At 38.2% G+C, this 27,631-nt stretch overlaps 2 protein-coding genes across 4 annotated transcripts in view; one reads left to right on the top strand and one right to left on the bottom strand.

The window, feature by feature from the left end:
• Positions 1–5,860: 5,860 nt before the first annotated feature.
• FBXL2 (F-box and leucine rich repeat protein 2) lies at positions 5,861–21,048 on the top strand. The gene is made up of 10 exons (XM_062497587.1): positions 5,861–5,885; positions 5,953–6,067; positions 6,372–6,498; positions 6,686–6,760; positions 9,595–9,725; positions 13,606–13,666; positions 15,053–15,097; positions 15,390–15,446; positions 19,162–19,374; positions 20,325–21,048. The coding sequence occupies exons 1-10, from the start codon at positions 5,861–5,863 to the stop codon at positions 20,430–20,432; spliced, it is 957 nt and encodes a 318-aa protein (XP_062353571.1). The 3' UTR covers positions 20,433–21,048.
• Positions 21,049–22,731: 1,683 nt separating this feature from the next.
• UBP1 (upstream binding protein 1) overlaps positions 22,732–27,631 on the bottom strand; it is a 35,387-nt gene continuing 30,487 nt past the window's right edge. For all 3 annotated transcript variants that reach the window (XM_062510151.1, XM_062510160.1, XM_062510170.1), the window contains 4 exons: positions 27,129–27,235; positions 25,624–25,766; positions 25,014–25,065; positions 22,732–24,298 (listed from right to left, as the gene is read on the bottom strand). In XM_062510151.1, the coding sequence (XP_062366135.1) occupies positions 24,261–24,298; positions 25,014–25,065; positions 25,624–25,766; positions 27,129–27,235 (340 nt within the window). In that variant the 3' untranslated portion in view covers positions 22,732–24,260. The remainder of the gene's footprint in view (positions 24,299–25,013; positions 25,066–25,623; positions 25,767–27,128; positions 27,236–27,631) is intronic.

The raw sequence follows: 27,631 nt of genomic DNA, 5'->3' as shown, positions 1-27,631 counted from the left end.
GTCGCTGTGCACAAGTTTCCAAGGTATGTATTTCTCTTGGGGTTTTTTGGTTGTTCCCTATGCTATGTTCTTAATTTACATGCAAATAATGGGATTCATTGCAATCTGCTTCCGGTTTAAAAAAAAAAAAAAGTTTTCTCAGTCTCTTAGTTTAGTAAAGCAAATGAACAGTGGTCCCAGTTTTGCATGTAGTTGTGGACTTAGTTGAGGACTTAGTTGTTGTGTATAGGAGTTCTGTCTAAAGGCTGTGGAAAAGATATCCAGTCATGTATGCTCTGTGTCTGGAGAAGGGATTAAGCCCAGTTTAGCATGATGGCATTACTTTTTATAAAGCATATGGCTGTATAACACTATTTTTCAGGTGTAATTGCTACTTAAAATTCCAGTAGTTTGGTTTGGTGTGTACCATGTGTCTAAGAAGTACATCCATCATTTTCTTGCCAAGTACAAAAGGTGTTAAGTAGATGGACTACTAGTGGAGGAAAAAGGCACACACAGGATATTAGTAAAGGCATACTAAGTAAGTTTTTATGTTTAGCTCTTCTTAATTTTATTTTTCTTGAAATAAAATGAATAATACTCAGTTTCTACATCAGTTGTATACAATGAACTATATTATTACACAACATGAATGAACTTAATTTCATATTTTTCTTCCTTCTCTTACAGTTGTGTTTGGTTTGGAGTTTAATTGGTTGGTTGTTCATTTTAATGTATAATTAAGTGTGTAATTTTATTCTTTACCCATATCACCCTGTCCTGCAACTTCAGTAAGTCTTGTGAGTCAGGTAACATCGGGTTTCAAGTAAAACCTACAAAGCTGCATAAGAAAACCAAAGTGATTGAATAAATTGTATCTTTCTCTGAAACTACCTGTTAGTTGGATGTGGTATTCTTTTTTCCCTCATATTCTGCACATATCTGTGTTCCTCTGGCTTTTAAATTTTGCTTTACAACTATTGCTTTGACAGTGAAGGACAAGTTCTTAAGAATGTACATGTAACTTAGAACGTGTAAAGGAAAGGCCTGGTCCTAATAGTGGAAAGTCAGCAGTTTTCTGAAAGGTTTCTCTTTTCTCAGAATATTAACTAGTGAGGTTGAGGAGCTGTGGTTTTATTGAAAGGAATGTAATCTGCTGCTCCTATATTTTCATTTAGATCTAGAAAAAGTAACTCATTAGAAAACTTTTTATAAAAGCTTTTAAGAATGGAAGGATAGATCTTCCTGCATATGTGCTTAACATTTAATATCTTGCTTTCTTTTATGTTTTGTAGCCACAAGTTAACCATTGAAATGTAATCCATTTAGGAGATTTGATATTAATTTCTACAAATTCTATGTTTTTAGCTACTTCATACTGTATGAGTACTAATATCTACAATTTTTTTAAATGCTGCCTGAAATTGTCAAGTTTGTAATATTTGCATTACTGAGAGGAAAATGAAGGGAGTGGGCAGTAGGGGTAATAAATAAACAAACTGTATTTGTTTTCTGTAGGCATGGAATGTTTTAGCTCTGGATGGAAGCAATTGGCAAAGAATAGACCTCTTTAACTTCCAAACGGATATAGAGGTTAGTGTCTTTTTCATTTTAAGGGTATTTTTCATTCCTTACGGAGATGTTTAAGAACATAGCCCATTTTGAGTGCCCCACATACTGTGTTTGTCTTCACATGTTTTAAAGACTAAATTCAAGAAAATAGTACTGTGAAGGAGCAAATGAAAAAGAAGTCTGTATTTGCCTTATATTTTTTTTTCTGGATGTGTGTTTCAGTTTTGGTTGCCAGCTGTGTATCAGATGATTTTCATGTATCACATACATATAGGGCCCTAGAAATTCAAGCCTGCTCATTTCCTGAATGGAAAGGTGTAAGCAGTGCCTCTGGATGGAGTGAGATTCTTGGAATCACTTTTACTATCTAGAGGGTAGTTTTGCTGGTCCCAAATCCCTCTGTGAGGGGGCCATCTAGTGCTGGAAGCTCACTGGACACTTGGCTATAGGATTTGGAGATTGAAGCACTAAAATGCTGGACAACCTTCCTTACTGTAGACTTGCCTAGATTTGATTTGGTATGTATCTAACTACCATTTTATGACCATTTGTTTTGTAAGATTTGAACCTTGTGTGAAATGCAGGTAACGGTGAAGTAAAGTAATTTCCAGTATATAATGAAAGGTTTTAGGGCAGACTGGTCTTCTGTAAGAAAAATGTCTGCATTAATGCTGTCATAGATGTGCATAACTGAATAAAATATGACATCTGAGAATGAAGAGAAAAATGAGTGGGGAACAACAATTTCTTGATTCAGTCTGAACTAGTTTATTATTCGTTGTTTGATACAAATTAAATGTAGACTACTATAATAGATTTGCTTCTGTATTTTATGTTTTAGCTTCTTAGTTACATGAATAAAATCCAGATGTGCTTCATTTGCTCTATTTTGCTAATTGTGGTACAAACTGTTCCTAAAGCTTTACAGTAACATAGAGGGTAAATTTTTTTCACCGCTCTTTTAAAACTTTATTGCTAATGCCTGTGCTCTGCTCATCATAAACAAGAGGATCTTGCAGAGGTAGGAGAAAGATTTTTGGCATCTGCCTCAATCTAAATGTGTCATAGAAGACTTGGAGCTTTAATGTCACATTTTCAGTTACCTTTGAAAATCTTGTGTTCCTCATTTGGTAAGAAATAAAGTAAAACCCCCCGGCAGTCCTTCCTGCTGATAGGCCTTTTCTGTGTTTGCAATCATTTTGGTATTTAGAAACACAGTATTGTATTTTCAATGTTTTTATATTTTTGTCAAAATGTTTTATCATTTTACCTAGTAGTATTACCTTCTGAGATTCTGAGATATTTGTAGCATGGGACTCAGGGGAAGGAGTGAAACTAAGTTATGATCTTCTTTTGCTATAAAAAGCTATTGTGATTTGGAGCAATTCAGTTACTTCAGTGTATTATAATTAAGTACATTTCTAATATATACCCCTTAAATTTACTCATAAAAGTGTCTTCAAGAATAACTTTTTGGCACCTTTCAATTGCAAGCATCCCTATGGCAGGAGCTGTAAAACAAGGACTTACTGGAGGCTGTCGTGATGTACTGGCATATGCAGTTCTCTGTGGGCAGTTTCAATTTACATGCTGTAGGAATGACTGGGACCTTTGAGGAATGGCCAAGCCTCCCATTCCACCTCTGGGGCAGTTCAATACACATCTTAGAAAACTTGAAGCTCATTTTAGTAGTCTTAATGGGTAGGGTTTGCTGTGACAAAAAGTTGAGCTGTGTGTGATCGAATGAAGAAAAGGAAGAGATAATTAAAGATTAAATTGAATAGCATCTGAATGTGAGTGGAGAGTCTCAACAGGTTCTTCTTGTTCTTTCTTGAAGTAGCAACAAGAAATTCAGAGAGTTGTAGTTCTAGTGGGGTATAGCTGAGGTTGGTGTTAACTCCTGGGATTTAAAATTTGGTTAGAATATTGTTTCAGACTAAAACTCAGCTAAATCTTCCTTTTATTTGGTTTAAGGGTCGTGTTGTGGAAAATATATCAAAAAGGTGTGGTGGGTTCCTGAGACAGCTTAGTCTGAGAGGATGTCTTGGTGTTGGAGACTCCTCTTTAAAGTAAGTAAAATTCTTGATTAAGACATCGCTTGTTTCCTAATGTGCGTACCAAATGCAATTAGATTACTTTTATTTCTTTTTGTATTTCTGAATCCTGACTGATGACCAAAATGGGATACTTGTGTAAGTACTAATTACCTTAACGTTAACTAAATAAGTCATCAGTTTGAGATTGAAATATAATTTCTGTTATTTTCTAGAAATTAACTAAGAAATGGAAGCTGTGCTTTTCAGAAATGTGTCTTTTTCTTCCATTAGAATTATGTTGCTATTGCTCCATTTTCAAGTGGTTAAAATGTTTTGGGACTGTATTCTGGCTTCCTTCAGTAGTCAGAGTATCAAGATTAGTGGTAATTTTATTGTTTATCATCTAGTCTCGACAAGAGGTGACCCTAGCAATAGGAGGAAGGATAAAAACTGATGCAGTTAAGTGTCTACAAAATCAGAAAATATCGTCGATTCTCTTTCTTGGTCTAAATAATAACAGGCAGGCAACAAGAGCGCCTTGTGAGGCTCTAGAGAGGACAGTGTGCCCTCTTTCACACAGTATATGAACTGAACTGTGCAGTTTGTTCCCAGAAGAATGTTTGAATACATATAAGCTTTTTTCAATGCAAACTGTTTAGCCAGGATCCTGTGGATATTTCTGTGATCATTTAAACCCAAAGATTCTACCTGCATCCAACAGGTCCCTAAAGCACAAGTGCTTTAGGGCTCAAAGAACATTTGGAGGGAGGCTTGGGGTATGGCTTTTTGCACTTTTGCTTTCCTCCTCTCTCCCTGGAGCCTGTGCTGGATGGTGTTCAGTCTGATGTAATGCGGCCATTCTCAAGTGGAAAATATAAGCACAAAGATTTTGTTAAGCAATGGGCATTGAACTAGTGTCGTGTGACCTGTAGCTATTCCTAAAATTTATAAGTAAGTTAAATTCATTACCTCTTGTCTCTAGAGTAAATTCATGCAGCATTAATTTTGAGATACTTGTTCTGAAAGTGATTTTTCCTACAAGGCTATTTGTGTTGAGTTGTTTCCAGGTCAGTTAATTTTGTGGGTGACACTAATTTCTATTTATCCTTCTTCTACATCAACTTTTCAGTAAAGTGGCCAATTATTGATGTAGGTATTGGCCATGTAACCACTGAATGCTTGTGGCAGGTTTGTCAGGACATGACCCACGCTTGAATCTCAGAGACTGTTTGCTGTTCCTTTGAAGTGTAACATCTGTCCAAATGATTTGAAGAGTGTCTTGGTTGCAAATCTCCATCCTATATGAATTTTGGAATAGCTGTTTTGAGAATTCAAGTGGAAACACTAGTATAACTGCTTGCTGGGGCTTTTTTCCATTGTTTTCAATCCATGCTGGAGATCCGGAAGTTGTTACCCCCTGCATGTGTAGTCAGATCTGTTAATCAGGGCAAGCCTTCAGACAAAACTGGTTTTGTGTGTTTCCTTCCCTCCTGCCAATAATATCCATGCAGTTGAAGGAAACATGGGCATAAAAACAGTGTTCTGGAATGCAGTGTAGCTGTAAATATTACTTTGCACAGATGAAAAGAAAGTTTATGTATTTGTTCAGGGTAATTAGTGTAATGATACATACAGACTCTCAGAGGTATAAAAGCTCAAATCATCCTTAAAGTTCATACCCAGTAGTGCACACTGATGCTTTTTAATTTTTAAAATAATAAAGAAGCAGTCTGCAGCGTACAGGGCTTTCCACAGGGAGTTCAGTAAGCTTAGGTTACCCTTTGATATTGCACCAGGTATGTCCCTTTCCATGTGCTTTGGGAGCAAGCTCCTTATTAAGACTTGCAAAAGCTTCAGTTATAAGATGTGCAAAAACTCTCTCCAGAAGCCTAATATTTGAACTGATGTAACACTTGAAGCTTTCTATTCATGCCCTTTGAGTTTTCTGTTATGGTATTTGAAGCAAGTTCTGGCTTATATATGACAGAAATAGCCACCTTCCCCACGTGATGTTTGAGAGAGAAACAACACTTGCCTAAGACCAGAAACTTGCAGTAGGAAAAAGCAACCACTGAGACAAATGTATTTGGGGCATACTTCGCAATTACTCTGTGGCTTGAAGATCAGGCTTTTTGATCAAGGAGGGAGGAGGTACAGGACAGAGCACACTCTAGTGACTGCACTGTACTCAGGACATTATAATAATTCACCTTTTTGTTGCTGTTTTAGGACCTTTGCACAGAACTGCAGAAACATTGAACACTTAAATCTGAATGGGTGCACAAAAATCACTGACAGGTAAGTCAAAGAGGTTTTCTGATTGATGGCTAAATTTGGGAAAAGAAGTAGCTGAAGGTATTTTTAGTGTGTCTGCTGTTTTGCAGCACGTGTTACAGTCTTAGCAGATTCTGTTCCAAGCTGAAACATCTGGATCTGACATCCTGTGTTGCCATCACAAACAGTTCTTTAAAAGGCTTAAGGTAAGAAGATTCAGTAATCTGTGTTAAAGAAAAGCGTTTAAAGAACTGTTCAGCATTTAATAAAATTAAAAAACTGGTGCTGAACCTTTATACCCTGAATCAGCACTGGCTATATTCTATATCTAAGACTTCTGGGTTGTAGACTGGTGCTTGTGTGTGGTCTTATCTCATGACTTTTCTCTGGAGGCCTGGCACAGTCCACTGGCTATCATTAATTTCTAACAGTGTGTTTAATTTGGGTTTCCCACTGTTATGACTATTTGAAGGCTGGATTTAACTTTATGTATTTTTTTAATTCTCCCAGTGAGGGTTGCAGAAATCTGGAACATTTGAATCTTTCCTGGTGTGATCAGATTACGAAGGATGGTATTGAAGCACTGGTGAAAGGGTGTAGTGGACTAAAAGCTCTATTTCTTAGAGGTTGCACACAGGTACATAATTGCTTGGGTGATCCTTTAGGAGTAAAATTTTATTTTGGGTTTTTGAAATCTCCCTGAATTAAAAAATGTCATTTTTGTTATAGTATTTTGTTCAATATTGCAGAATGTGCTGGGCTGCTTTGCTGTGCTTTTAATTTGTTGTTTCTTTTCCTATGTCAAATTTAATTACTAAATACAGTTAGAAGATGAAGCATTGAAACACATTCAAAATCACTGTCATGAGCTTGTAATCCTGAATTTACAGTCGTGTACAGTAAGTATTTGAAGCTTCCAAAGGTACATTCTCTAAAAATCAGAAATCATTTTTGGATGCTAATGAATTGATCTGCTATCAGATCAATCCATTAAACACTTCATAACACTTAAATAAGATAGTACATTTCAGCAGTTGACAGGATTTTGTGTGGAATAGTGACATTAAATGAGCTGGTGCTGAGTTTTGACTGAAGTGTTGGATTATTTTTTTCCCCCTCATTACATCTTTTAACTGGTAAGCTCTAGAGTAAGAATTAACTGCATTCATTCAAATTTCATTAACTGTGTAGCATTTTGGTCTATCCATAATTCTAAGGTTTCTAATTGAGCAGAAATCATGTTCTGGGCTACATAATAGAGAGTAAACATAATGGTATAACTGAAGATCATTCAGAACTGTCTTAAGTGACCAAAGGGCATGGCTTTCCAATATTAATGGAGAACACATTCATGAATGTGGCAAGGAAACATTTTTTGTTAAGGTTCAACCTAATAGATTTCTTTAAAGTGTTGAGTATTTTTGATTGTTAGGGTTTAATAAAAGTTATATTAAAATTGCGGAAAATAAGAACAATACAGATACAAAGCTTGAGCTTCCATGATCCAGATGTTTTGTGAAAGAATTTTTCAGTCTGAATGTAGGTGCCCCCTGGAACTGGACACTTAAAGATAACAGCAGTGAAGGGAAGTTCCTTTTGAATGACACTTTAATAAAGTCAGTACATAATTTCCTCCCCTTTTACTCTTCCTTTTGCTGTCCTTCTCACAAGTCCTTTTTTGGTTGTATTTTGCCTGAGACTAATGAGATATATCAAGGCCAGCCTTTTCTGAGTATTTTTGTGGAAGGTTCTCAAGAGATCTGATGATAATCAGTTCCTATCTCTCCCACTTAACAGTGGCATTGGCACAGAAGTGCACCAGAGCTTTCCCTTGGTCAGGATGTCTGTTGTTATGTACTACAAACAAAAAAAAAACCTCCCAAGGGAAAGTATTCTTTCCTTTGATTTTTTTTTTTTTGAGTTGCTGGGCTGTGTGTCCTACCTGATTACATGTGCTTTAAAGCTATATTTCACTGGACATGTGTCCTGCTTGCTGTGGCTTGGAAACATGCTTCCAGAAGCATCCAGGCTCCATATGATCAAAGGGATTTTTACACAGCCAGTGTCCGTGTGCTTTAAATGACCCCCACTGTAATTCTAGTGACTCTGTTTTATGGCCCTTGTAAAATGCCAGGCCAGCTCCAGCAGCTGTGGAATGAACTTGTATTAGCTTTGGAAACCACATATCTGAAAGGTACTATCTTTAGAGAAAGTTTTAGAAACTTGCTGGGACTTGCAAGCATTTTTCAAACACTTTTCTTTCCTGACAGTGATATGGGCATTGAAATCACAGTGACTTCAGAGTGCAAAATTTTCATACATGACTTGAGAGCTGTTTACAGCAGCATAAAATTTACATAGTTATTGCCTTCAAAGCAATCCCTTTTCCCAGTAACAGTTGTTACTATTTCTCCAAGGAAAGAGAACAGTTCCAGAAAATGACATGGTTTTGGAGCATCAACTCCAGAAGTACCTGACTGATTTAGATAGAACTCCAAAACTTATCTTCTTACCTGTAGATTATGCAAATTCTTCTGGATCTCCAAAAAGAAAACAAGACTTCTAGTTTTCTGCTGTTAATAATTTGACTGAACTAGTTGCAAATCTAAACTTCTGATATTAAAAAGTTCTGGGCTGGGGAGGGGGGGAGCATAAGGTAATCTCCCTTTGTGCCCAGCTGCTGCTATTTCTCATCCTGTTTTTATCTAGGAAAGGTTATTTTTGTGCTAATAGCATCAGAAATATGCTACAGTTGTATGAGCGTATTCAAATGAGGGGCTTATACAAGGACTCTGTATTTTCTATTACAAATGCAGTGGAGGTCTTTGCTACTATTGCAGCAGTATTATTAAGCCAGGAAATAAAACAACCTGTTCCACACAGCAGGAAAATTAAATTCATAGTGTGAGGAGGAGGAGAGAGAGCTTTTTCCAGAATAGAAGACTTCTAAGCAAAATTGTATTTGCACACACACAGTAATCCAGTTTCTGTTGCCATTTTGTATGCAGCTGCAATGGGGCTATTTCTTATAATTCCTGTTTCAGAGACAAAACTTATTTATTCATATTCTGAATTTGGAGCTACTCCTTACAGTATAACTACTACAAAACATTTTTGAGAAATGAAATGTCCTCTTTTGAGTTAAATCTTTCATCTAAAGACAACTGTGTTGGGTAGGGCAAATCCAGCTTTTACAGTTCTGTAAAGAATGTGTAATTGTTTCTCTGTAAATCTTGCTTCAAAAATTACCAGAAGGTGAAGGATTTTGCCCTTGGGTCCTAATGGTCCAGGGCAAGTTAGGTAGTTAGCTTCCTGCTGTGGGGCTTTAAAATCTCTTTTGCACTGTTCACAAACGTACACAGTCACTGGAACAAAAGACCTGGACCCCACAAAAAAAAAAAAAAAAAACAACAAAAAAGGTACATGAAAGATTATAAAACAAAAGCAAAGTGAAAGAGAACAACAACAAACTACTCTCAATTTGTGCTTCAGACTGCCTTAGAGTAAGACTTAAGATCTATGGAAAAATACATAATTAAATAGGAGTTGTAAATGTTGATTATCTTTAATGCTATCATTGTATGTGGTTTCACGACTGTATTTTTTGGTTGAAAATCCAGGTTGCCTTGGTTATATACAGTGTGACCATAGCAGCTCAGTAGCAGTGTCCTGAGTTTTATTCTTGGCTGATTACTTGATAAAGAAGTAACTTCAACCTTCTTCTGTGTTGCAGCAAATTTCAGATGAAGGCATTGTGAAAATCTGTAGAGGATGTCATAGACTGCAGTCACTCTGTGTTTCAGGCTGTAGCAACCTGACAGATGCTTCTCTCACAGCACTTGGTCTGAACTGTCCAAGGCTGAAGTGAGTATGTCATGAGTATGTTGTATGTCATGTTCTTACTGGCCTGATCTAAGAAATTCACTTCTGAAAATAAGCTGTACTTGCAACCAAAACATTAACTTAGAAGTACGTAAATTTGAGGGCTGGTCCTCTGTAGCTTCATGTTAATGTAGTTCACTGTATATCAGAGAAGAAAGAGTTAATATGTAACAAATAAGGTGTGCTGCACCCAGCAGTTCAATTCTGTGCTTCTAGCTAAATATTTTAGGTACTAATTACAAGCAAGAGGAAAAGAAGATGTAAAGCCCATTACTTTTTTAAAAGCTAAAAATATCTGTGATTGTGTTTTGTCTAGTGGTGTTTTTAATCTGATGTGGTTTTATGCAGTCATTTGTCTTACAAAAAATTAGCTAAATTGTATCTGATAATGATATTTAAAGATTTTATTATAAAAGCATTTTTAATATGCTCTACAGTACAGCCTGGTGTTCTTAAATTCTGAAATAAAGTGTGCTTATGTCTTTGCAAGCATTGAGGACTGATATTTATGAGAAATGTTTTGAACAAAAGGGTCTTATGAGTTAAAAATAGTATAAACTTCCACATCGGTGTAATTTGTGCAAACATATATGTTGTGGTGGGCTTTAAAACCAAAGCTCAGTTAAGGAGAGCTGCTCCCTCGTTATGGAGACATATTGTAGAGATAGGTAATACTTCTGATTTTAATGTAAATTAAATAAAAATATAAGATTTTTTAATGACAAATGGCCATTTATAACACAAACTTGCAGGAGTCAGAACTCATTATCCTTAAATCACAGGTAGTGAAGGAATGAGTAGTCTGTAAAAATTAGGGGATGCAACATTCAAATGCCAGTATACCATATGCTGACATACAATGTTCCTTTAGCTGAATGGGTGAAAAAGCTTTTGTACTGTAGAAAACCTGTCCTTAAGACAATTACAGGCTGACAGTCCCTCTGTGTACCTGTTCATGTTTATTAGGAGCTTAGGAGCCTTTTGGCACACTTACTGGTGTTCCCTAGAAAGCTGTGCTGTTACTGCAGGTCTTTTTCCACCATTTCTCTCATTTTCTCAATTAGCATCTCAGATGGGAAATAAAAGGAGGTCTAAACAGCTGTTAGTTGTGCACTTCTTTCCAAGGGCAGTACAAGTGCAGCAGGAACTGTTTTGACTTTGGTAGGCAAACTATCAGACATGAGGAGGAAGGCATCTGCCACTCTCCTCCTTTAATGAGTAACAGCACAGGGAAAGAAAATGAACCTTTGCAGTGATTACTGCAGAGAATTACTGAATGTTGGAAGGACAGAGGATACAGCTGGTTACAGCTAGACTTTTGGGATTATGGATGGAAAGTACTTGATAAAAATTATGTTAGAAATCAAACGGAAATATAATTCCACACTTGTTCTGTACCTTCTGAATATTTCAGTGTTGAGTGTGAAAGACATTTCTGCTGCCTCTGTTTGACTTGCTGGCCCTGTTTGGAAATTTTTCAGCCTTTTCTATTCTGTGCTACTCTCACTTCAGGATCTTGAATGTCCTAGTATTCTGCTTTCCATGATACTGCTGCATTTCCCTGATTCAGCTGTTGCTGGTCACAAATATCTTCTTGGACAAAAACTTAGGTCAAGTTTTGAGCAGACCCTTCAGCTATATTTCTTATCTCACATCAGTGTACACATGTCTTGTCATCCCTCTTTACATTTGTTCTTTCAGGTATTTAGTACCTTCTCTTTTTTTTTTTTATTAGCACTTTTTAATGCTAAAATATTTAGAAGTATTTTGGCAAGGCTTGTCAAAAAAGCGCCTGTGAACCATTAATGTCATTATCTGGGTAGGGTTGTGAAAGTTAAGATCATACTCCTTTTAGCCCTACTGGCTGCTAATTCCAGAGGAGCAGGGAGATGCTGAGTGCAGAGACATACCATGTGTGCCCAAAAGGCAGCTGTAGCCAGTGAAAGCAACTTTGAGTCTGTCTCAGAGAGCATTTCTTCATAAGAGTGGAGAATCTGCTTTGGATATAATTTTGCCTCGTCGGTTCCTATGTTAGATACTTTTCCACAAGCCACTGGGTGGGAAATTCATGTCAGCTGTAACTGGAAAAAAGAAGAGCCCTCTGTATTTAAGCACAATCACTAAAACGAAAGCAAAAATTATTTCCCTGCTGCCCAGTGCCTTCCCACCTGTTTTTTCATTCTGGGGTCTGGATGATGCAGCATGTGTGTATACAGCTCACTCCCCATTCTCCTTGCCCTGCACAGCCCATTTCAGCAAAGCCAGAGCTGCTTGTCTTTTGTTTTCTTATTGCTCTGTTTCTATGGTTGTCTTTTCAACTGGGTGTGCAGGAAGTAGCATCCTCACTACTTTGGATATCATTGCAGATGTCATTCCCTCTCCACCCACCCCCCCACCCCCCCCTTTAAATTCAGCCACCTAATAATAAAAGTAATTGATGAAAGGAGTTAGAAAGGTGACAAATGTGACCTGAATCCTGCGGGTTTTTCATAGTGGTGGTGTTTTTTCTCTTCCTGTTTGGTATCACAGGCAATTTTCAGAGTAGCTGAGAGTATTTTATGATAGGCTGTTAACTGCCCTTGATGGAAGGGCACAGAATTTCTAAATGTGAGTCTGTAAAGTAGGTCCCAGAGCAATTAAAACCATCCATTTGGGAAGAGGTGCCTGTCTTGTACTAGGCTTGAGTTTCCCTCATACTTCTGAACCTTGTTGAAGACTGGAACTCTGAAAGTGGCTTTTCAAGCCTGTGGGGCTGCTCAGCTCTAAACCTGGCTGCCTTCTTGCTTTTGGCTTGGAAGAGGCTGATCCAGCAAAGTCATAGACCCCCACATCCTGTACTTTGGTAGGATTGTAATTTGTTCATGCAAAAGCAAAAGCCCAGTATGGCTTTTCCCTGTGCATTTTCTCTCTAGAGAGAGAGTATTCTAATGATCTCCTAAACCCGTGGAAGGATCTGGAGGCCTCTCAGTATTGCCACAAAAAGTTCTTTTGTCCCTCTTTCCCTGCCTCCTCTCTGCCAGCTGCAGTATAGAAGCATGGCTTCTGTAGTAAGTTGCACTTAGTGCTGCTCATCCCATGGCACTATGCTTTCCCCTTATTCATCTTGATACTCTACCTGCAAAGCAATGTGTTCATTAAAAAAGGACAAACAAAACAAAGACAACAAATATTAGTGGGATAGAGGCCTGTTGCACATACTAGTGGTACTGTTTGTGGCAGTTGACCTTTTGGATGGGGGGTTTATGAGTACTGCTTCCCAGTGCCTCTTGGAAGTGTGTTAGGATTGTTTCCAAAACACTGTTGTTTTCTTTAAGGTTGTGTTGATATAGTTTGTTGATCTTACTGTGGATTTGGAGATTTTTAGCTCCTTGCTTTCTGATAAATTGCTTCACTGTGCTTCATGTAGAGGCTCTGAGGGGATTTCTAGTAAGCACTTTCTCAGTTTTGTGGCTTCCTTGCAGCCTGTGTTTTAATAACAGGTTTTAGATGCAGCCTTCATCTGTGTTTTCCTTAACTCAGGGTTTATTTTCCCATATCTTTCCTCAGATACTACATGGGAAAACTTGGTTACTATACTTTTAGTGAAACAAGAGGTTAAAATTACTCTAATTGTGTATAATTTTTTTCCACTAAGTGTTCTGTGACTGTCAGAATCTTCTGATAAACTGGATTAAAAGTCTGCTTTTTAGTTTCAAATCATGGTGAAAAATATGGGGGTATATATATTTGTGTATATATATATATATACATATACATACTTCCGCTGTTGAGAACTTTTAAGTTGCGGAAGACAGATTTGTATCTCAAATGCATTTGCTTTTCTCTATGTTAATATTTTCTTTAACATTTAAAACTTTTCCAGGATTTTGGAAGCTGCAAGATGTTCACATCTCACAGATGCGGGGTTTACCCTTCTTGCACGGGTAAGGGTCATTTCAAGAGGTTACATCTCACCCTTGGTTTCATTGCTGCCGAGCAGCTGTGAATTGATGTAGTTCTGCTGGAAAGCAATATGAGGAGAATTAAAGTAGAAAGAAGCCAGAAGCCAGTGGAAGAGTAGACTAAAAAGTTACTTTATTTCTGGATTATACTTAGATCTGCAACTTGATCTAATTTGCCATCCATCTATCATTGCATTTTTCACTTTTTCCCTCTCTTTTTCCATTTGTTTCAATCAATTCAATACACTTAACATAATTCTAAACTCGTGTAATACATTCTAGCCAGATTTCCCTTATATTGATGGAACATGCCTTTGTGATATTTACATTAATAAAAACAGTATATAAAGATTGTTCTGAAGATAACACAATATACACTATAAACTATAAGCACTTGTGCCCTGGTTCATGCTGTACATATGTACAGTAAGCATATTGATGGTGTCAAATGCTTCATATTAGACTTGTGTGCTTGCTGGTTAGGAAATCTGAACACAAAAATTATACTCTGTACGTGGGATTTATGCTGCTGATATTTCATGCAAATGAAAAGGGTGGGCTTTTTTGTAGCCACACTGGTTAAAGAGTGTTTTTCTGATTGTCCAGCACTATATCCTCAGGCTTTTGGAAGTCACCTCAAGCCTGCTCTTAAACCTTTTTTTTCTATTCCTGGGAAAAAGCAGTTTGGGAAGTGAGCTCAGCTTTGACACTGTGTGGTCTGCTGCAGGGTCACAAGGTTACATCCTTTTCTTGAAATTAGTTGTGATCAGATATTGAAAGCACTTCTGAAAGCTTGCTGGGGGTCTCTCAGAATGTTGCTCTGAGAAAATTGTCTGTGTAGGTGTGATCTGCAGCTTTCTTCTGCCGTTAAAGTAGACCCCATTTTAATATTTTCAGCATTCATTGGCAAAACAGTTTAGTTTTAAGGCTACTTTCTAACATATGACAGTGAAGAGAAATGTGCCATGGGCTTAAGTGTATTCCAGATGAGTTATTTGCAGCTGATAAATGCAAAAGTTGGATTTGTGTGTGTGCAGATAACTTTGCTTTAGTGCACAGGCTGTAAATACCATGGGTTTGGAGTGAGGGGGGAAGCAGGGCTGCTGAGCACTGGTATGTTCTGTTCAAACCTTACAGGACAAGGAGGAGACATTTCACATTGTAGGAGAAAGACTGAAACTTAGATGTTTCAGAGGGAGGTGGGGTATTGTTTGTTAATTCGTCTATTTATTTCTTTTAACAATTTTTGAAGGGATTTAGATCACAGTTTCCTCTTGCAAGCTGTGTTATCCCATATGATAAACCCTGTGCATGATTTTATGTTGTTTTTTTTAATTTTTTTATCTGCTCATTTTTTGTTTATTGCAGAATTGTCATGAGCTGGAGAAAATGGACTTGGAAGAGTGTGTTTTGGTGAGATTTAATATGAAAAGGAATATTGAATGGCCAGTGTAAGAATGCAATACATTAACACCTTCATCTAGATGTTCTTTGGTTTTTCTAAGTAATATTGTGTTTATGGTAGGAAATAAAAACAGTTATTGGGAAATTCTGTACAGGGAAATGCTTGGAAGAGTAATAGGCTTGGGTGGTTTTCCAGAAATAACAGAACCCTCATCTGGTAGAGAAAGAGATACCTTATTTGAAGGTTGTCTCTCCTGCTGTCTGTTGCTTATGGTTGATACTTGGTTTCTTTTCTTCCCAGATAACTGACAGCACATTGATACAGCTCTCCATACACTGTCCTAAGCTGCAAGCATTGGTAAGTGTAACTCCTGGTCCATGGCCTGTGATGCTTACCCCAAAGGACAGACACAGACAACTCCTGCAGTACAAACCCAGGCTGTTCACTCTGTGTCTAGAAATAATTCCTGATGCACAGTGAGACTGTGCAAAATATGTGCAAGTTTCATAAGTATTCTGAAAGTAGCACATTACTCCTAAAATATTTATATGCATTGTGTGATTTTAAAAATGTTACCAAATCAGTGAGTAATAACCAGAAAGCTTTTATTTTATGGTTAACATCTTTTATATTTGATTCCTTACATGTTTGATTCAACTTAAAGCACTTAGATCCTTTATGGATATTCTCAAGTGTTCATTTATGGTTTTCTTAGGGAGCATGATACTTCACATCAAATACTCAATAAACAAAACCACCCAGTAAAGCAGTTTTGCATGCAAGCTCTTTTTCCAAGGACTACATTTACATAATAAATTATGGAAGGTTTCCTTGGACTTGACTTTTGAACATAATTGGAGAGGATTGAGGGTGGGTTCCCCTGCTTACTGGATTTCAGAGAACTGTTTTCTAGGGAGGGGTGGCTTAGATCTTTCAGATCATCAAAACCATTTTGAGGTAACATAAATATGTCTGTTCTTCAATCAAGATATTGAAAATTGCCAGATTGTTCTTAAGGTAGGAGCTTCTATATTTCAGGCTAGGTGTCCTTTAGTGTAGATTTGTTATAACTACTTAGATCTATGTGAGAGACCAAGGATCTTTATAATCTGTTCTTAGATGGGATTAAAGGAAGGTGTTCTGCTTCCTTAATTAAATTGTGTTTTGACTAGTGTTATTCAGTGTTACTAAGGTAGCAAGAAAGATGGGTGGAAAGATGTGGAAAGATGGCTTTTAAAAGGAGCTTTGGTTGGACTCAATGATTTTGAAGGTCTCTTCCAACCTAGTGATTCTGTGATTCTTGTTGCTATTGTTGTTTTTTAAATTTTTCTTTATCAGTTGTCCAGCTTCATTCCTGAACCATCATTCTTGATGTTAAACCAAATTTGTCAGGAGATGTGCATAGTATGAGACACATTTTTGTATTGTAATCCCAGTTGCAGCCACTTCTTGCAAGAGATCTTTTGTATCAGTTCTGTCAGTGCTTCAACAGAGATACCATAAAACCTCATAAATTCCAAGCATTTTTTTCTGAGCCTTTTCCTCTTTGCTGGCCTTTGTGTGTTTGCCCACAGACAGGGAAGAGTGGCATTGATAAAACATCACAGCTTTTCTAAGGGAACCAGAAAACTTGATTTCTATAGTCTATCTCTAGCTCTGTCTCTATCTATCTCTCTTGTGGTTGGGAAGGATACATACTCAGAGATTGTGTGTGAACAACAGTGGCTGAGAATGACAGGAAAAGATAAGACAGGCAGGTGCCAAATATAGTGCATGGACTAATCTTGGTGCTTCCAATGTCCTGTAAACTCTTAAGTGTATTTGCAGTTAGAAGAAACATTTTGGAGTTGCACAAATCAACTTTGGATTTGCTTTTGTCATGTTTGGTGACTCAGTAGATGGTGGAAATAGGCAAATCTTCAGTATCAGAGTGCTTTATTGCATAATGTACTTAGGAAGTAATTTCTGGTTAAATTATTTAATTTTACATTTAAGTTAGTAGAGAAACTGTGAAATACTCATGATAGTACTGAAGATGAGAAAACAATTGAATTCTTCACAGCATATGAAGTTCTCATAGTATGTCATGCCATACTTGTTTTATGCACGGCATTTAGTATGTATTAACAACAAAAAAAATGACCATGTAACTTTGTTCTTAAGATTTCAAGCAATTGTCTTTGTAAAATTCCACATTATTAATCCTTTTTAGCAGGCTTAAGAAGTCAGAAAAATCCTGTGGGTTAATATGAAGTGTGTATAATTTGGCATATTTGTTGTACAAAGTTATACAAACTCAGCTGTATATCCTGTATTGTCCTTGTAGTACCAAATACCGTGTCCCAGGAAAGCTGATTTTATAAGCTGCTTACTTCCTGGGTTGGAATACTCCTAATTAGCCAACAGCTTTGCAGAACCTTCTGTCCTTCCTTGCTTGAAACAGCAGGTTTGTTATGAATGTTGGTTAACCCTGCAGCTGCTGATTGTTCCTAGGTTCTGAGCCAAACCAAGTGCTAAGAGCACATACATAGAGAAAGGAGATACAGGAGAGAGAGCTGGCGTGTTTGAAGACTTGAGAGACTGCCTGAATGGGTGTCAGGAGTTCAAACACTGTTGGTATGGGCAAGCACTTCATTTCTGCTGTCTTTTGGAGAGTTTGCCCTCATGGTGTTGCTGGCTGCTCACTTGGTGTGTAAAATTGGACCAGCTGGACCTAAAGGGAAGCTGCCAAGGTGGCCCCTATCAGACTCCAGGGGAGATGGAGACCTGTCTTTCTTGGGTTCCCTGCTCATTCTGTAGAGCAAGGACAAAAAAAGTTGAGGGCAAATTGTTTCAAAGAGCAGGACAGACCCCATGTGTCTGGTAGCAGGAAGCTCATGACTGTAGCTGAGTAAGGTTGGAAGTCCCCAGGTTGCCCTGTCAAGTTGGAATAAAAAGATGTGTTGTATCCAGAGAGGGGAAATGTTATATGTTAGAGTTGGGGGATTGGCAGGAGGTCCTTTTGAACACAGCTGTTTGCTTGCTCTTAGTTAAAAAGTGCTTTTGGACTGCTGCAAATGTTTCTTCATCAGTTGCTGTCTGAAAAAAACAACTTGGGGCAAGGAAATGCTACTTCAGAACCAGGCACTGTTGGATTTACGTACAAGTACAGGCAAAACACAGGGCTGAGCATTTAGCAAGGCGTTAGCTCAGAGCCCAGGACAAGAGGAGTAGAGTTCACAGGTCCTGCACATTTCACTGGGGAATACTTGAGAGCATTCATGTCAGTGGTGACAGAGTGGCTTTTTAAGCTGCCTCTGAGGAATGTGTTTCCTGTTGTTGTCATCATCCATGTGTCTCCAAAAGTCATGAATTCCCTAGAGAAGTGAGGAGAGTGCTTTATGTGGTGCCACTGGCTGAGATGCAACATTATTTTCCATATTCTTGAAATTCAAGGGAGTAAAAAAATATGCTGAAGAGGAGCAGATTTTTTTGGTTTATTATGCTTACCATTGCAGAAAAAACTGCTTCTGCAACTGTATGAGATGTTTATTGCTTCTTGTTTGTAAAGCCTGAGGTGCCAAATGTACATAGCTTGTGTTTTTTTGAAATCATTATTTGGCAAATCAGTCCATTGTGATTGTTCTCTAGCTATGTGGACTTGCACAGGCTTGGTTCTGGTGTATGTGTAAGAACATGGCAGCTGTGAAACAGTAACCCCTGAGTAGATACTCATCTATTCCCCTATGTTCTCGAACATAATTTAAAGTTGTTTCTGGAACAGTGCTGTTGGCACTGTGTGGGACAATTGGAAAAGAATTCCCACATTCATAGAGAGCAAATGGGCCTGAGGGTTTTGCCAGTGATGTGTTTTGGGACTCAGCTTGTTTTGAAGCAAAGTTAAAATCAACTACAGCCGTTTTATTAAGTAAATAAAGCAGTTTCTTTTTTTACTGTGCTGGATTTCAGTTGTGCATTATTTGTAGCTGTTCAGCCACTGGAGTGAAGGAGGTTGAAGAGGACTTCTGATGTCCAGAGGCTCAAATAACTTCGGACTGAGGGATATTGTTAATTGTTTGCCTCTCTGTTTTAGAGCTTATCTCACTGTGAACTGATCACTGATGATGGGATTCTTCACCTAAGCAACAGCACCTGTGGGCACGAGAGGCTGCAGGTGCTGGAGCTTGATAATTGTCTCCTCATCACGGATGTGACTCTGGAACACCTGGAGAACTGCCACAACTTGGAGAGAATTGAGCTGTACGACTGTCAGCAAGTCACACGAGCTGGAATCAAACGGATCAGAGTATGTGTTTCTTGGCTTGTTCCTGTGAAAAAGCCAGATCTGTTGGTACTGCTTGAGATTATAGGAGTCCTACAGCTGTCCCAGGCAAGGAAGGCTGGATAAACAGTCTGACTGTCCTTCTGTTAGATCCCCATGTGTAACCTCCCTGTATAAACAGCAATAATTGTCAGTTCTGACTAATGACATTTTGCTGTTGGAATGGTGAGCTCATCTTCTTTCTGTATTTTTTTTCAAATACAGGCCTTTGTTTTTAGGATGGTGTAGTGGCATGCTTTATCCTAAATGTTTTATATATATATATCTCCTAAAATATATGTTAATACACAGACCAGTAGTAAAACATCTGTGTGGATATTTCAGCTAAGGGCCTGCACGGCCCTGCAGCTCTGGAATCCCCCCCCAAACCTTTTCCCTGTGTATCTCACCCATTAGGTCAGGGACTACCTACCTTGGGGGGCAGTGTTTTAGCCTTTAAGTTAAACTTGTCTGCAGCTTCATATCCCAGATTGTGTCCAAACATTTTTGAAACTGGAAATCTGTAAATCTCATGCCTGATAGGGACTCAAATTGAGGACAGAAGCACAATCCTGCTTCATGCTGCTTTCCAGGTTGAGAACAGTAGTGAGAATATACCCTTAGTAGCCACGGTCGATTCCTCTCACCCCTGTGGTAGAACATGTGCCTCTCCTGATGCAGAGCTGTATGGGCTCATCAGTGCTTTGCTGGGGAAATCAGGGCAAGTTGGGTGCCCAGACATTGGTGTGCCTTAGCTGGATGGGTCAAGAGGAATTACATGTGAGGAGAAGACACTTGGCTGGTATCCACTGCTTTCTTTTTAGCTAACTAACCGTAATGCGATAGCACTTGCTGGCACAACAGTAGAGGTGTGCTGCTTCTCTTTTCTATTCTATTCTTTCTCTCCCATTATAATAGAGTCTTTTCACCCACAGGCTCATCTACCTCACGTGAAAGTTCATGCTTACTTTGCTCCAGTAACGCCCCCTCCATCGGTTGGAGGGAGTGGACAGCGCCTCTGCAGATGCTGTATTATCCTCTGACAGTGAGTGCAGCCACACAGAAAAAATTGTTGTTGAAGAATGGGACAGCAAGTCAGCAGAAGGAGTTGGTTTCCTGACAATTCCTGATGGTGGTGTGTTTGGTCATTCATTTTGTGACAAGACAAGTGGTTAGGGTTTTTTTTTTTTTTCCCAGTAAAAATCTTGACATAATGTGCAGCTGTGGATTAAGTTGATGATGCGTTGGTTTGTATTAGTAACGCCTTCCTTCTGTTGGCATGAGAACTGTGGTACCATGTCAAAGGTGTGGGCATTGCAGCATAGCAGCTATTTGGTGGAAGTTTCATTGAATTTGGAAGTTAATTTGCATTTGTCAGCATTGGTTGGTGTGAAGTTCTGCTGTAACATGGGGCGTGAGGACTGCTCATGTCAAGGAACTGAGCCTGCTGTTCTGTAATATACACCACAGATCAAGTGTCAGGTTTAAGAACAAATCAGCTTTAGCAGATGTTGACCAAAAAATGCAAAGTAATCATAAACTCTTACAGTGAAACAGAAGTTCGTTCTTTTTCATGATTCAGCTTCATACTTACTTATGTAACAGGACATAATAGGCAACGTCAAAAGGTAAGGTAGTACCTGAAGATACCCATAGAAGTAGAAATACTTCCCAAGTATTTTTTTGGGCTTGTTTCAGTTGAACTCTGCTCATACAAAGCTTGGCTGACACACATTCTGCCTGATGCCATTGGCCTTGAATGAGGTTAAGAAATCCACTGTGGTAGAGCCTGTACACTCTACTCTACCCTGCTGCCACAGCTATCCATGGTGCTTTTGCTAATGCCATCCCCACATCCTCTGGGACTGCTATGGGGTAGAAGGAAAGGATGCAGCGCTGCCAGGAGGAAGGGTGTAGCACACATGCTTTTCTACAGATGAATGGGAAACAGGTTCAGCTACAGAAAACAGGATGGAGCAAGGAATTCAGTTTGGCCCACCCATTTTAGGGACAAGCATATGGGCTCATCAGTCTGTAGGCAGGAGTTGAACCCTACCAAACCTGTGGTTTTCAAATGTAGAAAGCCAGACTCTTCACATTTGGTTAAGAAGCTGTCAACTTCTCAATGATAATGATTAAAAAAATCTATCTATTAACTCAAGGCCATGTGTTTTTCAGTGCTAGATGATTAGGTAAACTTTCTTCCATTAAGCAATTATCTGAGAGAAACTACTCAACAGTTGACAAAGCTTTTTTTTTTTTTTTGGTGTAAGTTCGTGTGTGTGTTTTAAGAGTTCAGGGCCTGTGTTTACTGAAAATTAAAAAGCAGTTGGAAAAGCTACTACTGGACCGTACTGTCATTCCCCTCCTGCAAATTTTAAATGACTTCTAAGGAGTGAGTGTGAATTTCTGTGGCCAGCAATAGCTGGGTTCTGTTCATAACTCACAGAGGATGGGGACAGTAAATTAAGACCTCAGCTTTGGGGTTAAATTACACCATAACTACAGTACATGGATTTCTTTACTACTACAAAGTAAACCAATCTGGGCTTCATTTACACAGTAGTGGAGTGGCTATTACAATCATACTTGGAGTTCCATTCAGACACTGCTGCTGTAATGAGAGTTTTAACCAGGTTTTATTCTCAGTTGTACCAGGGCACTCATTGGTACCAATATGTCAAGAATGTACTGCCTGTTGTTGGCTCATTTTTTTTTTAAGACCACAATGAACCTTCTAAGTCTATTGCATTGAAGATGTACAAAAACAAATGGAACCTACTGATATAGGACACTTAAATAAACAATCAGCTGATGTCAATCTTGAATTTGTTAGATTTATTTCAAATCTAAACAAGATTTCTATTAGAAACAGAAGATCCATGTGAATGCACTGTGTGCAGGCTATAGTATAGGGCTGGTTTATTTCCCTTCCTAACCTTGATCTGCAATTCTTGCTAGGGCAGGTCTTGCAATTAATCGGAATCTTAACAATGGACTGTCTCTAATGTGGGTGTGGGAAAAAAAAAGTAAACAAAAAGAAAAGCACATTTACAAAATTACTGAAAAACATTTATTATACTTGAAATGTGTACATCTTATTAAAAAACAAAAGCCATTTGCTGGTGCCATAATTTAATTCCAATTTCAAGTGAGCTGGACAAACTAGTGTGCAACTTTCAATATTCTTTAAAATTAGATATTGGATACTTTCCAATCAAGGATTTTTCCACTTTTATAAAACATTTGGATTTGAATATGGTGTGAGCTAAAAAGACACAAGTGTCAGTTCAGGAAAATACTAGGACCAAACAAAACCAAAAGACAACATACAGGCAGAAATGTTTTAAGTACATAAAGTTTTACTTTATGTGCAGAAAAAAAAACCCAACCAAAAATAGCAAAAAAACTAGGTTTGATGAATTTAAATCTTCAAAATTATACAGCTTTCAGAAGCTTTTCTGCTAAGCACTTGAGCCAGTTATGAGAGGGGAAATAAAAGTCAAAGCTTTTTTATACGCTGTAGTATTGGTTTACATGGAACACTGCAGCTTAAAAAAGCAAACTATTCCCAAGCTTTTAAGCCAGAGATCAAGTTGGAACTTTCCAAAGGTACAGAATAACAGCTCTGAAACTGCCACCTAATACCTCTGGAAATACTCCCCTCTAAGTACCTAACCAATTAAAACAATGTTAGCCTAGGAAATGCTGTGTCATGACTTTACGAGACACATCCAAAATACCAAGAAAGCACATTGCCTGTTTCAGAGAAAAGTAAATATTTGGTCATAGGAAAGAGGCACTGTAACAGGTGTACAGTATGGGTGGGTGGAGGGTGCAAGAAGGTCAACTGTAAAGGTAAGAAGAGATTTGTCCAGAATAGAAGCTCCAGCAGGGCATTCAACTGCTGGGAAGGAGACTTACAGGGTATGTATTTAGTGTTTCTCAAGCAATTTATTATATGCTGCTGAAAGCTATGACAGCCCTGTTGTACCAGTGGGTCATGTTCCCTCATCAGCATAATTCCACTGAAAACCCCACTTCTCACTGCCAGTATTTTTAAACCCACAGTTTTACAAGCAAAGAGTTAAACTGCAGCAGTGCGCCACAGAGAACCTAGGAAACTAAACATAAAGGATGCATAGGCAATTCTTTTCATTGAATTCATTAAAGCAAAACACAATTACTTGGTACCCCATAGGATTTATATTAATCCCTCCAGTAAGGTACTATTGATAATGCAGTTTGCTGCATGCATATATTGCATCTGTCTGGGGCTTCTTAAAAGCCCTGTTCTGGCATTTACACTTCTTACATACACTCTTATACACAATTTACACGGGAAGCTGTTTTGACAGCTTTACTCTCAAAGACCTGACAACCTGATCACTATAACCTTAACTACTCGTCTCAACACAGATTAGCATATGCTCTGCTAACATCAAAAAATAAAACCAGCGTAAGGTACAAGCACGCAATAGCCAAACTGGCACAGAAAGGTAAATGCCCCAGAATAAGTTTACATTCATCTCCAACTGGATACAGATGATAGAAAAGTAGCAATGCTTTGCTTCTATAAACTGTATCTACTGGCCATAGTTTGCCTTATTTCAGTGAAGGGCAAGCACCTTTGCTTACATTGTCTTCCATGCCTGTACAGAAGCTGTCATGGCATTATACCTCTCATGAGGACACTTAGCTATGGCAGTGATAAGAAAGTTCACCTATCAAACAGCTCATTAGAAAGATCATTTTGTTTTCAATATGAAACATCTTATACAGAGAAGTTAGATCCTAAGGTTTTGGATGATCATAATCTTTAGGCAGGACTTCATTCTGCATTGGAGTATCAGTCTAGCAACTGTGTGATGTCACTTCAGAATTATATGGAAGCCTTCTCCATTTTCAGCTGAAAAAAATGAAGGCAACGTCAGTCTGTCTTTCTTAAACAGAATAACAGAAATACAAGCCAATGCACCAAAACACCCAAGTATGGACTTGGTTTTGAAAATAAACTTGTCTAGAACAAAAAACTAAAGGTTTCCTACTTGTGCTGAACAAAAATGTTATGATTAATGATTTGTAACTGATCTTCGAAGAGGGACAGTTTCTGCAGGTAAAGTTAGCACAGAGTCAAACTTGTCCACCGATTAGAGCCATTTGCTAGCACCTTGTACCAGAAATAAATTGGAGTTCTAAGGAAGAGTGGGATTCAACAACAGCCTACTGAAGATGACTATCAACTAGCACAGGAAGAACAGGATGTTATGCTCAGTTCTGCTGACTCTCAGGACTCAGTTTCAGTTTCTGAACTTCAGAGGTACTACTGCCAGAATTTTTTTTAACCTGTTTTGAAACTTCACCATTCTTAACAATTATTAGCAGCATCACTGTCTAGTGATGGTTGACTGAATTTTACATAAGGTTTGTTACTGAATCCTGCACTGGTTCTGAACTGAAAGCTTGGAGAAGAGCCTGAGATGCTACACAGAGGATAATATCTGGCTAGGAAAGGAATTCTGAATATCTTCTGCCACTGTGTAGCAATTTTTTTGTAATTTTTAACGAAGGCTCCTTGCTGGAATAAATAATTAAGTTTTAGACTGTCAGAAAAGACAACGTACCTTTTATTGTGGTGAATAAAAAACAACTCTCATCTTGAAAGTTTTGAACCATCTACAAAAAAAAAGTTTCAAAACCTTCTGAGTATAACCAATGCAAAACACAAAAAATATAAACAACCTTAAACAACCCTGATACTAAACACAGCCTTTTGTAAGCAATTGTATATTTTTGGTTTTGTTTAGCAAGTGACAGGAATACACCAAATTAAAATGCATTACTATTAAAATACTGCTTTTTACTCTTGTGACAACCAGCTGGGAGCCTATTACTGCTGGCTGTGATTTTGCAACTCAGTGGAGCAGACACTTGAACAAGCAGAGTTCAAGAGTGTTTAAATGCTCCCTGCCTTTGAGTGTGCTCAAAATAAATATGTACTAAATAATTGCTGCAGCTTCTTAGCTGCCTCTGTCTTTTCAGTTTAGTCAGGCAGAGGAAGAGTCACATTTAAAGAATCTTCATATTATTGTAAAGGAAAAAATACTCTAAATGTCACAAAATACTAGAGTTGCATTATCAAACAGAAAAAAAACAGTAATAAATAAGCAAGCTTAAGAAAATCCTCCACTTCCAGTCATAAATAAAATGCTAAGAAAATAAAATTTAAATTACCTGATCACTAACAAGAATGTGGATGCCTGTGGGACCCTGTCTGTAAACTTGGTTGATCTGATGCAAAGGAATATTAAATGCCAAAGCAAGTTTGCGTGTGACTTCCGAGGCTGCCATCTCCTCTAAGTAGATTGCGTGATAAACTACAAGAAAAAAATAATTTACATAAGCATGGTACTAATGGATAACAACAGCTATATGAAAAATACCTGAATTTGTTTATACTCCAAGCTTTCAAAAACTTTAAAACCTAAAACTTTCAGTTTATTCTCTCCCTGTTATCACTAAAAGCATGAACTGCCCTAACTTTTCTTTCAGGGAAAAGTCATAAACACAACTCTAATGGGGGAAGGCTTCTATTTGCTCTGTTTGCTCTGAGACTTAAAGCAACTTCCACATTTTTTCCTGTATCCTGCAGAAAAAGGCAGTCATGTCAAACAGACTTAAAAATGGATCTTCAGAGGCACCTAAAGATGGTTTTGAAAGCAGTTTTGTGCAGTCTCAAAAGAATCTGGTAATACCTACATCCCACTTATGTGCCTATGTAGTTACTTTAAATACAGATGTAGATTTTGGGGTTTTGGTAAATAAAGCCTTTTGCAACTCTCTGAATAAACTTTCTACAGATCATCTCAGAGCTGAATGCAACACGGCAAACAAAACATTAAGACAAAGCAGCTGTTCAGTTTGAAGCTGTATTTACAGTTCTAGATCTTTATTTAACAGTGCAAGAAACCCTTGGCAGCTCCAAGTTTGCATATTCTTCTGGCTAAAGATATTCTGAGTGAAACGTGTATTTGACTGCAGTAGTATTTTATTTACAGGCCCTACTCCACCTCAATTCTTGTGTGGAAAATCCACAAGCACTATTGAAGTAGCCTGTGCAGATTTCAGCTGGGGAAAGTGTCTCTCAAAGCCAAAAACAAGAAAAGAATAATTTCAAATACCTCCATTCTCCTAATTGCATGAGTGACATGAATTTATGAATAAACAGTTATGTTTCTATCTGTGTTGAATCAACAGCTGTCAGGAAAATAATACCAAAATCAAGAGCCCATTCACTACTTGGCTGTTTTTCCTTGTCCAGGCTGTACAGTTTTAGTTCAGTTGCACAGAAAATGACAGCAAAATCTAACAGAAAATGGGAAAAATTGTTTTATTTGCATGTAGCTTTTACATGCACCTACATTTATATGGTTGATACCTTGTCTGTAACAACATGCACAGCTCATTCCAGAGCTCCTTCATTTATGACCATATGATTACAGTTAGTTTTATCAATGGACTGAAAATGCTCAATGGTTTAACCTTGAGAGGTTACAGGTTCTGTTTGCTCTGTGCTGTTAAAGCAGCAGTACCATTGTGATACAACTTACCTCGGCTGCTTTGTACACCAGGAACAGCAGCAATTCAGCCACTTAATCTTTTTTTTCCCCTTTCCCACCTATCCTGTTTTACTGCTGTAAGCCCCAGCTGTGTCCTGCCATGAGCCCCACATGCTGTACCATATATTGCACCATTGCTGTCTCCGCTGCCTGTGTCCTGGCGTTCCAGTTGTATGCTCCGTAAGGGTTCCTGGCACACGTAGATTGTTAAACGGGGCCTCACGGACCTGCAAGCCAAGGAAATCACACGTCACACCAAAGGCTATGTGCCCTGCAAATACAGAAGCTGATATGTGACAACTGTAGGATGGTTATGCTAACAGTACACTTTATATGTTTTCTATCATAGAGCCCAAAAAATTAAATTATTCTCTAAGTAAGTGGTCTCTCAGATGCTGCTGTATTTAAATGAATTTTTAATCCATTCAGAGCTCCCACAGATGCTGCTTGTTGGACTCCTGTAACAGGACTACTGAGTAACAACAGCAACTCTTTCAGGAATGCCAATCATATCTAACGCCCATTTCAGACAGAACGAGACAACGGGGATGCTGCCTGCATTAGCACTCAATACCTGTAACCTCAAAAGGCCTCAGGTTTTTCTTAGCTTCCCAAATGACCAG

Source organism: Cinclus cinclus, chromosome 1 (assembly GCF_963662255.1).
Source record: "Cinclus cinclus chromosome 1, bCinCin1.1, whole genome shotgun sequence".
NCBI classification, from domain to species: Eukaryota; Metazoa; Chordata; class Aves; order Passeriformes; family Cinclidae; genus Cinclus; species Cinclus cinclus.
The sequence above is the reverse complement of the archived record's forward strand: the minus strand, read 5'-3'. Positions and strand labels throughout refer to the sequence as shown.

Excerpts from the sequence above, each read along its gene's own strand:
- FBXL2 (XM_062497587.1), top strand. The coding sequence starts at position 5,861 with ATGGGTGCACAAAAATCACTGACAG. Across the intron at positions 6,499-6,685 it reads TTCTTAGAGGTTGCACACAG|TTAGAAGATGAAGCATTGAA; the intron begins GTACATAATTGC and ends TACTAAATACAG. Across the intron at positions 13,667-15,052 it reads GGTTTACCCTTCTTGCACGG|AATTGTCATGAGCTGGAGAA; the intron begins GTAAGGGTCATT and ends TGTTTATTGCAG.